This window comes from Neovison vison, chromosome 3, assembly GCF_020171115.1.
Source record: "Neovison vison isolate M4711 chromosome 3, ASM_NN_V1, whole genome shotgun sequence".
Classification (NCBI taxonomy): domain Eukaryota; kingdom Metazoa; phylum Chordata; class Mammalia; order Carnivora; family Mustelidae; genus Neogale; species Neogale vison.
This window is the reverse complement of record NC_058093.1, coordinates 234,784,213-234,800,967: the sequence shown is the minus strand read 5'-3', so window position 1 is coordinate 234,800,967 and position 16,755 is coordinate 234,784,213. Positions and strand designations below refer to the sequence as shown.

The window sequence follows — 16,755 nt, the reverse complement described above, 5'->3', positions numbered from 1 at the left end:
AAAAAAAAAACCAACCGCCCACGGGATGCGGAGGCTGGGGCGCCCTCTGGTGGTCACAGCGAACCCTCCCGCCTCCGGCCCACGCGGGTGGGGGCGTGGGGCCAAGCCCAGCGGGAGGAAGGGCAGCTGTCCCCGGGTGGCCGGCAGCCTGGGAACCGCAAAGAGCACAAGGCACAGACAGACAGTGGTTCTCTGAGAACTTAAATACCCCCACCGCAGAGCAGCGGTGGCCAGGAGAGCTTACAGCAGAAGCGGTGGGCCCCGGGGGCGGGAGGTTCCACAGGACGCCGGGGGCTTTCCTTCCACCCACTGGGGATCAGTAAGGAGCCGGTTGGCACCCCAGCGAGGCACATCCAGACCCCAACCTGAGGGGCTCCCTGAGGCTTTCGGCCACCCCACCCCAGGAAGACTGACCCAGGCTCAACCGTAGCCAAGAGCGCAGCGAGGGAAGACTGCGGGTTCCGGGGCAGTCAGGAGGAGGCCATCGTGAATAGGTCATAAATAGGGAGGCTGGGGCAGGCGAAGGTTGTACGGACAGGCAGGACTCACGTTCCTCTTGTCCGCCAGGGACCGGGACCTTGGCCCTCCTTCCCGCCATGCGCTGGCCCCCGAGCTGGCTGCTGCCAGTGGCCACAGACACCGTGAGGAGAACTGGGCGGCAATGGGGCGGGCTGGAACCCCCTGCAGTCTTCAACCCCCCAAGGGGGGGGCGGGGGGGGGCGCACAGGTCCCTTGGTTCACAGCTTCTTCCCCTTGTTTCTGTTCTTCTGGAGTTTCGCATGCACGACTTTGAGTGTGGTCAGGAAATTGCCCAGGAAGAGGACGAGGAACGTGAGCGCCAACACGAACACCTAGGCAGGGGCATGAAGGCGACAGGGGAAGGGGTGGCAGGGGGAGGAGAGGAAAGGAAGAAAAGGTTGAGTCTGCTCTGGTCAGCTCGCTCCTGAGACACCTCTCTGGCGAACCACACCCCCCTCCCCGCTACCCACCCTCACCCCCTGCCCCGTGACCTTGCAAGCCCTTAGCACAAGCCACTGGCAAACTGCAGAGTTCCCACAGCAGAAAGCAGAGATCTGGGCTAACTGCGTGGGAAGGTGTCTCCTCTGGCAGCCCCACAGCATTCAGTAGGGTTTTCAGATACTTGGGGGTCTCTGGCTTCCCGAATTTCCTCCCACAGTCTCCCAGGCCCCAGTGGCAGGGTGCTCTGGGCACAGGGCCCCATGGTGGGGAGCGAAGGGGTAGCTGAGGAATTCTCTCCAAGCTAGCCCAAGCGTCCTCTGGACCCCCCCACCCTCATCCCATAGCCACAGGCACATGCACACGCCTGCGCGTGCATGTACACACACACACACACACACACACACACACACTGACCCCATACCTGCCATTCTCTGCATTCTTCGTGGCTGGAGAGCTCAAACAGCGTGACAGCATTGTAGAGCTGCCAGAACTGGAAAGAGGGGAGGCAGGCAACACTTATCCCCAACGGATTCCCACAGACACCCATGTGGGGAAGCCCTGGGAGTGGACCAGGTCTCCCAGCTTCTGGTATCAACTGTCCTATGACACTGAGAGCCCCCCAAAATGAAACTGGGGCACCCTAGGCCAGAGCAGCCTAAAAATCTGGGGCTCAGCATGCTGGTGCTGAGAGCCATTTCTGGCTCCTGCCTATGGCCCAGGACCCAGGGGCTATCTCTGCCCCAGAACTCAGTGGGGCCAGCTCAGGGATGGCTGGTGAATGCGGGAGACGCCTGAGGACCTTTTGTTCCCAGGGGTCAGCCCAGAACAGGGGATACCCACAAATTCCAGGGGACTCACATGGCCACAGAACAGGAAAGGCAGGAGGAAGGTGAGGCCCCGCCACATCCAGGACTGGAATCCTTCTGTGGAGACGAAGGAGGAAGTGAAGGGCCGGTGTGAGGGGGTTCATTTGCCCCCACAGCCCCACCAAGCGCCTACTGCCTAGCCATGCCAGTCCCCCAAGATTAACCATGTGGGACGGGGTGGGGGGGGCAGCCCTCACCTGTCATCAGTGTGTGAGCACTCAAGTATGAAAATCACCCAGAGACCGTGCACAACACCCGTCACGGGACCTGACCGCTCTCACGCCTCAAGTCATCACGAACTCACAGGGCTTGACAATGCTTACAGAAAGCTGATGGGCCAGGCACCAGTTTTTGATAATGTCTTTGATCTGCACGGGGTTTTGCATTTTATAATGGACTTCTGCACCTATCATTTCAAGTAAGTCTTGACAAAGTCGGGCCTACTCTGCAGAGTAATTCGGTAGAAATGACCATCTCAAAAGATTTGAGAATTTTATTAGTTTCCTGTGAAAGTTAAGACTCCTCCAAGTTAAGAGTTAAGAAACTCTTAAGAAAGTTAAGAGTTCTCCAAGCTCTTCTGACTGGGCACTTGACCCGTGAGTTAAAGAAGCTGAGCACAGGGGTGCTGGAGTGGCTCAGTAGATTGAGTGACTGACTCTTGATTTCAGCTCAGGTCATGACCTTAACGTCCTGAGATCAAGCCCCATGTCAGGCTCCAAGCTGGACATACAGCCTGCTTAAGATTTTCTCTCTCCCCCTCTGACCCTCCCCATTGGGTTCTCTTGCTCTCTTTCTCTAAAAAGAAAAAAAAAAATATATATATGTATATTATATATAAAAGTTAAGCACACATTCCCAATGCATCTCTCTACATATTTATATGTAGCCATATTTTTTATTTTTATTTTTTTAAAATATTTTATTTATTTATTTGTCAGAGAGAGTGAGCACAGGCAGACAGAGTAGTAGGCAGAAGCAGAGGGAGAAGCAGGCTCCCTGCCAAGCAAGGAGCCCAATGTGGGACTCGATCCCAGGACGCTGGGATCATGACCTGAGCCGAAGGCAGTAGCTTAACCAACTGAGCCACCCAGGCATCCCTGTAGCCATATTTTTTAATTATTATTTTTTTTATTCATTTGACAGACACAGATCTCAAGTGGGCAGAGAAGCAGAGAGAGAGGGGGAAGCAGGCTCCCCGCTGAGCAGAGAGCCCAATGTAGGGCTCGATCCCAGGACCCTGAGATCATGACCTGAGCTGAAGGCAGAGGCTTAGCCCACTGAGCCACCCAGGTGCCCCGATACATAGCCGTATTATTTTTTAAGTAGGCTCCATGCCCAGCGGAGAACCCAACTCATGACCCTGAGATCAAGACCTGAGTTGAGATCAAGAATCAGATGCTTAACAGACTGAGCCACCTGTGCCCATATATGTAGGCATATTACACAAATTATACATGCACAACATAATGCATGTATAATTACATGTATTACAAAGCACAGACCAAAAAATAGGCCTTTAAAAAGGATAAGAGGGACAACTGGGTGGCTCAGTTGGTTGGACGACTGCCTTCGGCTCAGGGCGTGATCCTGGAGTCCCGGGATCGAGTCCCACATCAGGCTCCCAGCTCCATGGGGAGTCTGCTTCGCTCTCTGACCTTCTCCTCGCTCATGCTCTCTCTCACTGTGTCTCTCTCTCAAATAAATAAATAAAATTTAAAAAATAAATAAATAAATAAATAAAAAGGATAAGACATGGGGTGCCTGGGTGGCTCAGTTGGTTAGGCAACTGCCTTCGGATCAGGTCATGATCCAGAGTCCTGGGACAGAACCCCGTCCCGTGTCAGGGAGGAGCCTGCTTCTCCCTCTCACTCTGCCTGCTGCTCTGCCTGCTTGTGCTCCCTCTCTCTCTCTCTCTGTCAAATAAATAAATAAAATTTTTAAAAATAAATAAATGAATAAATAAATAAATAGGATAAGGCAGAAGCCAGCACGGAGGCCTGGCACACAGCTGGCCACAAGCTTGTCAACTGAAACAGAATCCACGATGAATTATGAAAAGCAACTCAGGTAAAGGGCGGCAGCCCAGGCGTTGTGTGGTAGGTGCTGTTATGTTCTTACTGGTTCATGCTCCCAGGGCGGTGAGTAGCGGTGAGGTCTGGGGGAGCAGGGAGGGGCCGGTACTTGTCCCCACCTTCCATCCCCTCCCCAGGCTGGAGGCTACTCACCCACTGTGAGGTCCAGATGATTCCTCTCCCCCAGGGCACGCAGCCGGTAGAGGCAGCCTCTCTGGTAATAATATTGCAGGAACTGGACACAGCCTATAGGGGGAGCACAGCGCCTGGCTCAGGGCCCAGAGGACTGGATGCCACCACAGCATACACACATGCACACGCAGGGGTCTTCACAGCCCAGAGGGCGCCCTCTCTCACCCCAACAAACACACACACACACACACACACACACACACACTTCAGCCAGAACCTACTTTATCCCTTCTCCAGAATACAATGAGAGCAGGTTATCTGAAGACCCAACTAAGCGCCCATGAGATTAGAAACTTCTAGAGCAGATGCTTGCTGGAATGGTGGCACCGTGCCGGGAGCTGTGTCTAATGCCAAGATGGCAAGAGACACTTTCAGACAATGGGATACTTAGTCGTTACCAAAAATGAGGTAGAATTCTGTGTCTTGACATAGAAAAATACCCTTCGTTATTGTTAAAAAAAAAATAAACAGGTTATAAGCAAAGCTCTGTGGACAAAGGGATCCCATATTTATAGACAACATAATGAAGTACATAAGCATATATAAATCAAACTGAAAGGACATAGACCAATCAACAGTGATCACTCCTAAGGGTGAGATTATACATAATTTTCATTCTTGCCTTTACAGATTCGAATTTGTTGGCAGGATTTTATTTAAAAATCAATTGTATTTTTTGAGTCAGTAATATGTACACAATAAAATTCAAAGGAAACAAACAAGTACTTGGCAAAAAACAAAACTCTCTTTCTGTCCCTATCCCCCACTATCCAAGCTCCCCCTTCTCAGAGGGGACCCTTAGGACTGGTTTACTCTATATAAAATCCAGAACTAATCTTTTTTTTTTTTTTTAAGATTTTATTTTTAAGCTACCTCTATACCCAGCGTGAGGCTTGAACTTACAACCCCAAGATCAAGAGACATTTGCTCTAACGACTAAGTCAGCCAGGAGCCCTAATCTAGAGCTATTCTTAAATGAGAAAAAGAACATATACTTTATTTCCATTTTGAGGTAGTGTCCCCAACACCACTCATATCCCAAAAGTCACCATTGGTCCCCAGCTGTGACACAGGGAAGAAAAGGCAGCAGTGGGGGTTCCTGAAGGTAGGGATAATCAGGCTGTCCCTCCCCTAGGACTGGGTGGTGATCTCGGGGCAGAGAGCTCTTTGCTGGATTTCTGGGACCGTCCCCTGCCCCAAGCTCCCTTCAACACTAGACACACCCCTCACAAGGGAAGAGGGATGACAGAGGCCTCCATCAGCAAAAGACCTGGAAACTGGAAACTGGAAACCATACCCCCTCCCCTGAATCCAGGCAAGAGGCACTCACTCTGAAAAATGGAAAACGCTAAAAACTGATTACGAAACTTCTGATAAATCAGTCCATTGGGCCTGCGGAGAAGTGGGGAAAAGCAAAGGTGAGGTGTGCTGTGAAATCAGACATTCATCCCTGCCCCTCTCCATTCCAGCCAAGAGAAAGGAAAAGCTTTTAATTAAAAAAAATTATTTAAGTAATCTCTACACCTAATGTGGGGTTCGAACTCACAACCCCAAGATCAAGAGTCGCATGGTCCAACAACTGAACCAGCCAGGTGCCCTCAGAAGAAAAGCTTTTACAATTAAAGGGAGGTCCCTGATTTCTGTCCTTCTTTAGCAGCAGTGTCCCTGGGGCTGGACCTGATCACTTTCGTCATTGCTCTAACCCCGTTCTAGAAGCAGGGGGGCCAGTATCATCATTCTGAAGCCTAAGTTCTCACTGATCTCCACTCTCTCCGTCTGCCTCCTTTCGAGCCTCATCCCTGTAATTCTTTCTGTCCATTACTCCCTATCACCTCTGTCCCAGCAGGCAGACCACCGCGACATCCCCAGAAACCTCCCAGCTGGCTTAGGGGATCCCTGTGGCCCGGTTGTAAGCTCACGCTTTCCTTCTTGGCCTAAAAGTCAGCCCATACCAGGAGCCTCAAAGGTATCCCTCGCCCACCACCAGCTCCCCATTCACGGGTCCCCCATGAGACACTCACCAGGTCAGCATCACTCCAGAGAGGAACGTGGACACATAGTGGTGAGACACCCACCAGCCTTTAATTCTTGGAGATAAGAGAAGGAAAGGGGGTTCAGGTCGGGAGGGAAACACAGGTGGCTCTTGCTTCCCAGACTATGAGTGTATCGGCTACTCTGCGGGCCTCCAGCCAAGACACAGGCCCAAGCCATGATTTTTCCCTCTCCTTTGTCCTCCAGAGATGCACGATCACATGTAAACCACCCACAGATTGGTCAAGAGGCCCACAGAAGCACTTGGGCCTCCAGGGGCTTCCAGCTACCCTAAAAGCACATCCCTCACCGCACCCCAACTTCAAGCTCTGTCTCCCTGTCCTCTCCTTGAAGCTCTTGAACCTGCCAAGCCCATTACCATCTCAGGGCCTGTTACGGACAGAACTGTGTGCTCCCCAAATTCCTATGTTGTAGTCCTAACCCCCTTAGGGCTAGTACCTTAGAATTTGACTGTATTTGGAGGTAAGGACTTTAAAGAGATAAGTAAGGTTAAATGAGGTCCTAAGGGTGGGCCCTAACCCAACAGGGCTGGTGTCTGTGCAGGGAGGAGACACCAGGGGTGGGTACGCTCACAGAGAAACGGCTCCCCGAAGACACAGTGGCATCTGCAGGCCAAGGAGAGGCCTCAGGAGAAACCACTGGGGCTGGCACCTCGATTTTAAACTTCTAGCCTCTGGAACTGTGAGAAAATAGATTTCTATCTTTTCAGCCGTCCAGCCTGTGGTCATTTGTTACGGCAGCCCACAGGGACCAACAGGGCCTTCAGACTGCTGTTCTCTCTGCTCTGAGAACTTGGCCTGCCTGGCTCCTGGTCCAAATTCAAGTTTCGGACCAACTGTCACCTCCTCCGAAAGGCCTTCTCTGGCTACCTTATCTATAACAGCCAGGAAGCCCCACTCTAGATCACACTGCCCGGTTTTATTTTCTTCATGGGGCTTACCACTATCTGAAAGTATTCATTTCTTCCCCTCGGTTTGTTCTCTGACCCCTCTTCCCCACTCACATGTAAACATCAGGAGAGCTGGGGTCTTGTCTGTGTTCTTCATTGGTGTATCTGTGACACCTGGCTCCGAGCAGGTGCTCAGTGTGTTGAATTAACACAGCATACGTGCACACATGCGCGTGCACACACACACACACATTCACGCTCTCCCAAAGCTATAGATACCTGTTATCCCACACAGACACAGAGAAATGCCAGAGTGCCCACACAGCATCTCAGCATCCCAGACGCACTTTCTCCCCGGGAGCTCATGCCCTGGGCTCATCCACTCCCCCATCGGCAGCAGGCCCTTGCCCAGCCCTGGACTCCATGTGTCTAGTCCGGAGGCTGTGGGAACCCTGGTTTCAGAACCCGGTACTCCCCCAACTGAGGGCTCTCATTCTACAGCAGGGGAGGGAGGCTCGTTGTCACCCCGTCCTCCGTGTTAATGTCCCAGCCTAGGCTGAAAGCTGGACCCTCAAACCCTTACCCTTCAAAGTCCTTGAGTCTGTCTCTGGCCTCTGCTGGCCTCCTCCAGCCCCTGTCTCGGAGCTCAAGGAACACAATGTGGCAGTGATTTGCTTTGCCAAATACAGCCTGGGAACAGCGGGGCTCCTGCCTCCCAAGGACGGGGCGGTACAAACTGGGTGCCTCAAACTCTCACCAGTGCTAGATTCCAAGCTTTAAAATTTCAGCCAGTCTTACTGGGTGAAAATTGGTATGTTATTGAGGCACGGCATTCACGAGCCCCTCAGCCATCTGCACACTCCAGGGTGCTGAGCTGATTTTGTACACGTTTATGCAACCATATTACTGTCACTTAATTCAAATGTCATACAATTCCCCCATTTAAATTATACACGTCAACGGTTTTTAGTACATTCACACAGTTGAACAACCATGAGCACTTTCAAATTTGAGGACATTTTTATCACCCCAGAAGAAACCTGGACCCATTAGTGGTCACTCTTTGGGCCTGTTTTGCCACGGAAATACAGCCTGCATAGCCTATGGGCATTGTAATGAGTAGACAGCAGACAACCAATTAAGAGTGGTACACACAGCTGCGGTGTGGGACTAGCGCGGCCTGCTATCTGGGAATTGTGCCCGAGCATACCACGGCCCTCCTTTCGGGACACCTTTGCCACGTGGGCACCACTCAGAGGCACAGCAGCCACAGACTGTTTCTGGCTTTGAGCTTCGGGTCACGTGATAGATGGGGGAATGGCTTCCACACTGAGGATCCCTCCCTGCTGGCCGCCCCTACACGGCTTTATCCCAGGAAAGGCCCCTCTAATAGCCAGTTGGAAGCAGGCTCCCATGGGCTGGCTGGCCAGAAAAGCAAACACGATCCCTGATTCATTATTTATTCTGGCCCAGAACTAACTGCAGAGGACATCTGCTGTTTTGCCTCTCTGTCAATCACCCCACCTCCGCTCCACCCGCTACGTTCTGGTTGCACGTCAGGCCTTTCTCCGGGTGAACCACCTCATCCCCACACTCAGTCTGGGTGGCTGAGGGGGAGTGGGAGTGATATAACTGGGCACGTGACTCAGAGCCAGCCAACCAGGGCTCTGCATCCCCTTCCCCAGCCACACTGATTGGCTCAGGAATGAGCATGTGACCTCATCCGAGCCAATCAGAAATCTTGTGTCAAAATTACAACTCAACCTGCGAAGGAAAGAACTCTTTTCCTGTGAGACTGTCAGTCTGGTGGGGTGGTGGTCTGGGCTGCCAGAAGCCTGCGCTTCGAAGTGGGGGCAAGAGATCAGGGTGGAGGATGGTTAACACTATGTGAGCCCTTGGCACCTCCTTGAACCATTGATATACAGGTACACTTTAGAGATACTGTGGCTTCCCTTTCAGGGAATAAAAGCAAATGTCGCGATAAAGCGAGTCGAATGAAGTTTCTGGTTTTCCAGGGCCTCTCAAAGTTACGTTTACACTATACGGTAGTCTAGTAAGTGTGAAATAGCAGGTCTAGAAGAACAATGTACATACCTTAATTTAAAAAAAAAATAGTGCTAAAAAATGCTAACCATCATCTGGGCTTTCAGCAAATTGTAATCACTGATTTCAGATCATCATAACAAATATAATAATAATGAAGAAGTTTAAAATACTGCAAGAATTTATCAAAATGTGACAGACACAAAATGAGCAAATGCTGTTGGGAAAATGGCGCCAACAGACCTGCTGTACACGAGGTTGTCACAAACATTTAATTTGTAACACACACACACAATACCTGCATAGTGCAATTAGACAAGGTATGCCTATCTATGTTCCCCCGTCATATTTACTCTTATCAGGCAGTTTCCCTCATTTTCAGGATTTCCAAGGGAACTTGATTTGCTTATTGCATTGAGCTAATGAGCTACAGCTCCCAGTCCTTCCAGAAGATAAAGCACCAAGCCCACCCCACCCATTCCAGACCCCAGCCCCCACCACATCCAAACCCCTGCCCCAGGCCAAAGCAGGCAGTCAGGCTCAGAAGAACAGGACAATTCCAACTTCAGATACAGGCTGAAGTGTTAGGCACACGAGGTCTGGCTTTGGAACTTCACTTCTACCCCACCTCCAGGGCCCTGTCCTCCTCCTCATTTTCCTGGTGTGCCCCACACTTGCAGGGACCTCCGCTCAGTCCTGTTCCCTTCCCTCTAGTAATCACACCACACACTGCCCCCCCCACAGATGCCCACCACACACAGCTCGTCACACTAGATAAAGAGCTGACCAGAGTAACTCTTAATAAAGTAAGTAAACTTTAGTAACTCTTACTAAAGTAAGAGTAACTCTTACTAAAGTGTTAGTGATTGTTAGAGATGTGGCATGCCTCTGAAGACAATATGAATCCATCAGAAGGATGAAACTATAAGACTGACAGCAAGCTCATGGGAACAGCTAGAGAATTTATGACAAGGAGTCCTTGCCATTTGCCCTGGCCCTCTCTCCCCACTACCTGCCACCCTGGCTCCCTCCAACGACACCCAAAAGCAGGAAGATACTATTCAGTAAAATTAAGGAAGACTATGAATGTTATTTCCTTGGTAAGATTTTCTACTTCAGTGTTTCCCAAAGCATGGGGTGCGTACCACCAAGTTTTAGATGACACTCAAGCCTAACACTCTGTGATACTGAACCAGGTGGTGAGAGGTCATCTGTTCAGTTCTTTGGTCTCCCGATTAAGTCAAGGAATCTCTTTAACGCCTCTCAAGGCCCACTAATCTCCCTTTTTATACACAAGTACATACAGGGAGAGACAGCAGGCCTCAGGCTCAGAACCTCCCGGAAGTGAGAATAATTGACTTCAATATGTTATAGAAGGAAAACAAAAGGAGATTTTTTATACTACTTCCTCTTTCCTGCAACTGATGCTGGCTTTCCACGTACAGTGATGAAATAAAATTTCCTTTTAAAATAAACTAGTATTTACTTAAGTTAAAAAGAAAAAAAAAGGGAGGTTGATTTAGAATGTTGAAAATTATCATCCGGATGATACACGGAAAAGGCAAAAATGGCGAGGATAGGTCACGAATAAGTGCTGTTTGAGAAACACTGATCTTTTCTAACGGGCTACATGCTACAGGGCTGCATACCTAAAAAATCGCTGGGCCCCTGGTCCTTACCTCTGGGCTCTACCTTCAGGTTAAGGCCCGGCAGGGCAGGGATCTGCCATAAGAGACCACTGGGCAGAAAAGTGAAAAGGTGGCAAATTATTTAGGGGTTTGCAGACACCCCCAATCTTAAATACACAGTTCATGACGTTCCTTACTAGCGCCCAAGAGGGAGGAAGCAGGGAGGGGCTGGGAGGTTGTCACCTCCTGTTTCAGGGAAAAACAGGGACAAGCTTGGTACACAGAGATGAAACAACTTACCCCAGAAAGGAAATCAGACCTATGGAAAATGGGTCCCACAGGTGGCAAATCATGGGTCTTAACTGGGCCCCAAGACTCTCAGCTCAGAGAAAGGTAGGGTAGAAAGGAGAATGACAAAAGAGCAGGGCTCCTCATATTTGCAGCCCCTCAGAGGTGGGGACACCCCCAACTGTGCCTTCAGTCACTTAGCAATGCTGAGGCACATGTCCCCATGGGGCTGTAAAATAGCCCAGGGAGGGGACTTCAGTTGCCCGGGGTCACAGAGCCACTCAGCAACAGCCGTGGGACTAGAACTCAGGAACCCTCATTCCCAGCTTGGCTGTCTTCCTCCTTAGCACTGCCTGTGTAATAAGGCAGGTTTGAACCAAGACCCTCACTACCTGTCCTCCATGGTCCCCATCTCCCTGTGGGGGACCACCTACTCTTGTCACCATGATCCATTCATCCTTCTAACGACACTATCTCAGTTTTCCTCTGGGGACCCACCCACTGTCCCCTTGACATTCAGCTCCTGGGCTTCTGATGGTGGCTTGCAGGGGCAGGCACGAGGCTCAAGCCTTACCGGTCAGAGTTGTGCATTCTCTGACCACAGTGATGGGTTCAGAGACAGGCACAGGATTCAGCAGGCGCCAATGGGACTCAGTGAGACTCTTGGAAAACAGCAAGGTGCCCTATTTTGCTGGGAATGCTAGAAATAAAAGACGTGGGCCCAGAGCTCCGGGATGCCTTTGCATGGAGCCTGAGAATGAAGACAGCATCACAGAAGGCAGAAGGGAGGGATGGAGAGAAAGGGGATCCTGATGCCATTGTTTAAACACCTGGATTAAGCCTGACCTGAAGTCAGTCCCAGCGGACCTGTTCCTTGAGAGGAGAAAACCAGTTTTCTGTTGTGTTAAACCTCTCTGAGTTAGAGTTCTTGGTAAGCAGGAGACCACAGAAGGTGGCCCCACACAGCAGACATGGTTTTCCTCCACCCTGGGGCAGTCAGGGACACCCTGCCCCTCCCCGGAGGAAGGGGAATATGGGCTGAGGGTGCCAGCCCTCACATGCATCCCTTCCATGACAGACCTCCCTTTAGCTCCCCGAATGCCCCCCGCAAAACCGGGCCCCCAATTACCTTGAGCCATTGCTGATGAGAATACTTTCTCGAATTGTCAGGGTGCAGTAATACCACACCAGCAGGAAGTTAAAAACTTCGTCTGTCACCCTGATGGAAAAAAACAGTCCCGGGGAGGAGCGCAGGCATGAGAACCATGGATGGCGCTCACCAGCCCCCCCCCCCGCCCCGTCTCCCCCAGAACAGCAAATCAGGCTGACTCTGGGAACAACCCCCGCCCCCAACCCCATCCTGCAGAAGACAGAGTAAGCGTGGCTGCCACCTAGCCTGCCTGTCCCCCTCCTCACCTTTCTGCCAGAATCCTGCTTGCTTTTAAGGTTCTAGCTGAGGTTTTGTCCCTTCCCTGAGCACTGGGACACCCTCGTTCCCTTCTACGTTCTTACTGTCTGATGTAAAATTTTTGGTGGAAGAGCATCAGGAGGACTTCAAGCAGAAAACTGAGTGTCTTCAACTGTCTACAGTGTAAGTGTAATTTACAAACGTCAATTCCCTTCCTTCCCCTTAAAAGATCTATAAACTTTGTTGCACTTACAAAAGAATTCTTTTTTTTTTTAAAGATTTTATTTATTTGGCAGAGAGAGACACTGCAGGAGAGGGAACACAAGCAGGGGGAATGGGAGAGGGAGACGCAGGCTGCCCGCTGAGCAGGGAGCCCCATATGGGGCTCAATCCTAGGACCCTAGGATCATGACCCGAGCCAAAGGCAGACGCTTAATGACTGAGCCACCCCAGTGCCCACAAAAAAATGCTTATGGCCCGAATGGTCTGTAAGATGAATTAAGAACCCCCTGCCTCCTCTGCAGTCTCGTGGCCCAAAGCTGGGCAGAGAGGCCTTAGGACAGCACAGAGGGGCTGGAGCCAGTGCTGTGCCCGGTTCAGAGCGGAGAGCTGGCAGACACATGGCATGTGACCTCACCAGAGACCTCCCCTCACCACTGCCCTGGCCTCAGCTTCGCTGTGAGATTCGTGGGCTGACCCCCTACCTGAGTATGGCTGGGTGAAGGGTCCCGGGGCAGAGCCCATAACAGACAGCCCCTCGGAACCTCCCCTACCACTGACTCTAATGGAGGCTCTAGCTTCCAACCCAAAGGGAAGCCCCTCTGTCCTTTCCAGTGCTAGACAAATCCTTTCACGACTGTGGGGAGGGGGGGGTATCCACCTGCACCAGGGAGGGAGAAACTCCCCATCTCCTCCATTTCCCCGAACGGGGACAATTACAATAAACCTGGGAGGGAAATGGAAAGGTAGGACTCAAACAGTAAGAGCTGAAGTTGGAAGGTTGGCTTTTAAGCGATGTCACCCTGTTCTGTGGTCACAGATGACAGACTTTCAACCCCAAGCCCTCCTGAGCCATCGCCTGTGGAGGGCCAGGAACCATTGCCCTGGGAGGGCCAGGAACAGACTCTGGAAGCACAGGGCCTGAGTTCAAATCCCAGTTCTGCCTCTTCCGAGCTGTGGGATGAGGGGCAAGTCGGTGACTCTCCCGTGCGATCACTCCTGCACTGAAGCGGGAGAGTGACAGCAGCTCCCGCGTAGGCGGGAGTTTAACCCAGGAAGCATGGGGAACGGGGCCTGGGGCATAGGAAGGGCTCCCTGCAGTCCCCGCTGTAACTCTGGGAAGGATCACAGAGTACCCAAAGCCTGAGAAATGAGTCTCAGATGCTGAGTTCTGAGGAAATCAAAAGCCTACTTGACTTGAAAGGGGTGTTGGGAGGGGGAGGGCCTCCCCAGGGCAGAGGGTCACTCAGACACTGACTTCCGAGCTCCCCTTCAGGCAGTAGGCAGGCCCAATAGTGAGTCGTGAGCTGTGGTTACCAGAATGTTTCTCGCTGGGCCTTTCCTACACCTTCTCCATAGAGAGGGGAGTAAAAGTAAGGTTTTATGGCCCCAGCACTTCAGAGAAATGCTTGAGGTGCTTGAGTGTATGAGCTCCCTGTTGCAGCTGTAACAAAAGAATTAGTGGCTGAAAGCAACACACATTTATTCTCTTATAGTTTTGGAGGTTGGAGGTCTGAAATGGGGAGGGCTGGGTTCCTTCCGGAGGCTCTTGGGGAGAGTGCCCTTGTTGACCTGGGCCGGCTTCTAGACACTCCTGCATTCCTTGTTTTGTGGCATCACGTTTCCATCTCCGACTCTGACCTTCAAACCTCCCTCTTATAAGCATCCCTGGACTTACTGAATAATCCAGGAAAATCTCTTCTCAAGTTCCTTCACTTAATCTATCTGCAGAGATGTTGTGCCAAGCAAGGTCACACATTTGCAGATTCTGGGGATTAGAACACGCACCTCTTCGGGACCGTGAGTCGGGCCACGCCAGGCCAGCTCTAATTACTGGGAACTTGCAACGCTGCAGGCATTTCATGTGGACGATCTCTCTGAATCCTCGTCCAACCCTACAAGATGGCTTCCTGTGACAGATGCACTTAACCAACCGCATCTGCGCCCATTGACAGAGCTCCTGACAGCCAGACCCTGCCGTTCCTGGCATGCCTGGCTTTCTCAGCCCCGCTGGTGTGAGAGGCAGGTCGGGGCCAGGGGGAACTGCTGCCCTCTGGAAGCGGTCCTCAACTCCCCTAACCAACAGCAGCTGGAAGATAAATACCCTTGCTCCCTCGTCCCTCAAGTGGGTAAATGAGGCATGTTCCATGCTGTCCCCCAGTTCTCCAGATGCCTACAGGGGAGCACCTCCTGTCTTACTTCCCATTCTCCTACCAATGTTTCCTGGGATCACCTCTGAAAGACTACTGGTACTCAAATGCTTGTCTTGGGGTTGCCTCTGGGAGACACACAACAAGACAGGACAACTTCCCATTTTACAGATGAGGACACTGAGGCCCAGGGAGAGGAAGCGAGCTGCCCCGGAGTGAGATCCAAAACCAAGCCCCAACTAACCTGAGCTTAACTCCAACCACCTTTTTCCTGCAGCTTTAAAACCAAATCCTGACAGAGAACAGTACTAACTAGATCCAGCCTCCAGGCCTGAAGGCAGAAGAAAGAGGCATCGCACTCTCCAGCAGCCTCACCAAAACCTCCCAAGGACAGCACGGGCAGATGTCTTGTGGCCACGGGAAAGACAGGAAGCAGACGGAGAGAGAGCAAGGGCTCTACTCAAGGTCACACAATCTGTGAGGGCAGACCTGGACCTCTAGGTAGAAGGGCCTTTCTGTGGGGCCCCCGGCAAGGAAACCATCCCAAGGGGGCGAGAGTAAGGAAAGAGAATCCTGCTCCTTGGATGCACTGGACATTAAGCGGCGGTCTCATCCAGCCTGCCCGGCCTTAGCGCAAAATGCTGGCAGCGATCACAACTGCTCACACTCAGATGGCACTTAAGTGCCAGGCACTACTGTAAACACTGCAAATAGGGGCGCCTGGGTGGCTCAGTGGGTTAAGCCTCTGCCTTCGGCTCAGGTCATGATCCCAGGGTCCTGGGATGGAGCCCCACATCGGGCTCTCTGCCCAGCAGGGAGCCTGCTTCCCGCCCCCCTCTCTCTGCCTACTTAGGATCTCTCTCTCTGTCAAATAAATAAATAAAATCTAAAAAAATAAAAAATAAAGACTGCAAATAGAACCTATCCGGTCCTCTCAGCCATCCTACTAAGGAGCTCCCGTTACCCTCATTTTGTGTGTGAAGAAACCCAGGTGGGGAGAGGTTAGGTTTGCCCAAGGTCACACAGCAGGACAGACTTCCCTGAAGGCAGAACAGAGAGGAGCTGCCTGTCCAGCCTCCCTCCCCCATCCTATTTTTAACCCACGGAAGGTATACTAGTGTTGCCTCAAAATTCACGTCCACCCAGGACCTCAGAATATGACATTTGGAAACAGTATTTTTGCAAATTTAATTAGTTAAGACAAGGTCATAACAGGTTAGGGTAGGCCCTGAATCAAACTGGTGTCCTCCCGAGAAGGCCATGAAACAAACACAGGGACACACAGGGAAGGGGACTACGTGACAAGATTGAGGCACAGGAGGCTGAGAGTGGTGGGAAGCAGCTTTAAGCCGAGGAAGGCCAAGGAAGCTGGCAGCCCTCAGGCTGGAAGAGGCAAGATGGGACCTTCCCCTATAGCCTTCAGAGCGAGCATGGTCCCACCAACACCTTGATTTCAGACTTCTGGCCTCTAGTATTGTGTGAGAATAGATTTCTGTTGTCCCAAGCCAACCAGTTTGTGGAGCTTTGTTATACAAGCCCCGGGAAATGAATACAGAAAGGGACAGGGAGACGGAGAAGCTGAGAGAGCCAGGCTCTCGCTGAACTTTAGAACCAACCACAGGTTTGCCCTTTGAGGGCCCCAGATCTGCCAGCGCCAGGGAATCTGGCTGCACATGGAGAACGTGTCTCCCTTCCCGAGGGGCATGTGAGCAGGCAGTGCCGATGCATGCAGCCTTTAGCCTCTGGGGAAACAGGCCAGCCCAAGGCAGTAGGCAGGCACGGGCCCAGGACCTAAAAGAGGCTTTGTCTGGACATTCAAGTGGCCAGACCAGAAACCCAACTCCCAGCCAAGCCCTTGCCAGCAAATAAGTCTGACACACGGGCCAGATGCCCAAGCTGTACTCTGCTGCCTCCCCTCGAGGCACAAAACCCAGGGCCGGGGGAGGAATGAAACCCCCTGAGGCACTGGCCTTCAGCCTCTCAGAGCC

At 51.7% G+C, this 16,755-nt stretch overlaps 1 protein-coding gene across 1 annotated transcript in view; it reads right to left on the bottom strand.

Annotated features, from left to right (window-relative positions):
* Positions 1-184: 184 nt before the first annotated feature.
* Positions 185-16,755, bottom strand: part of TMEM120B (transmembrane protein 120B) — a 42,470-nt gene continuing 25,899 nt past the window's right edge. Inside the window, exons 6-12 of the mRNA XM_044244338.1 lie at positions 12,120-12,209; positions 6,112-6,177; positions 5,421-5,482; positions 4,052-4,144; positions 1,819-1,883; positions 1,382-1,450; positions 185-851 (exon numbers count right to left, since the gene is read on the bottom strand). Coding sequence (XP_044100273.1) covers positions 738-851; positions 1,382-1,450; positions 1,819-1,883; positions 4,052-4,144; positions 5,421-5,482; positions 6,112-6,177; positions 12,120-12,209 — 559 coding nt within the window. The 3' untranslated portion in view covers positions 185-737. The remainder of the gene's footprint in view (positions 852-1,381; positions 1,451-1,818; positions 1,884-4,051; positions 4,145-5,420; positions 5,483-6,111; positions 6,178-12,119; positions 12,210-16,755) is intronic.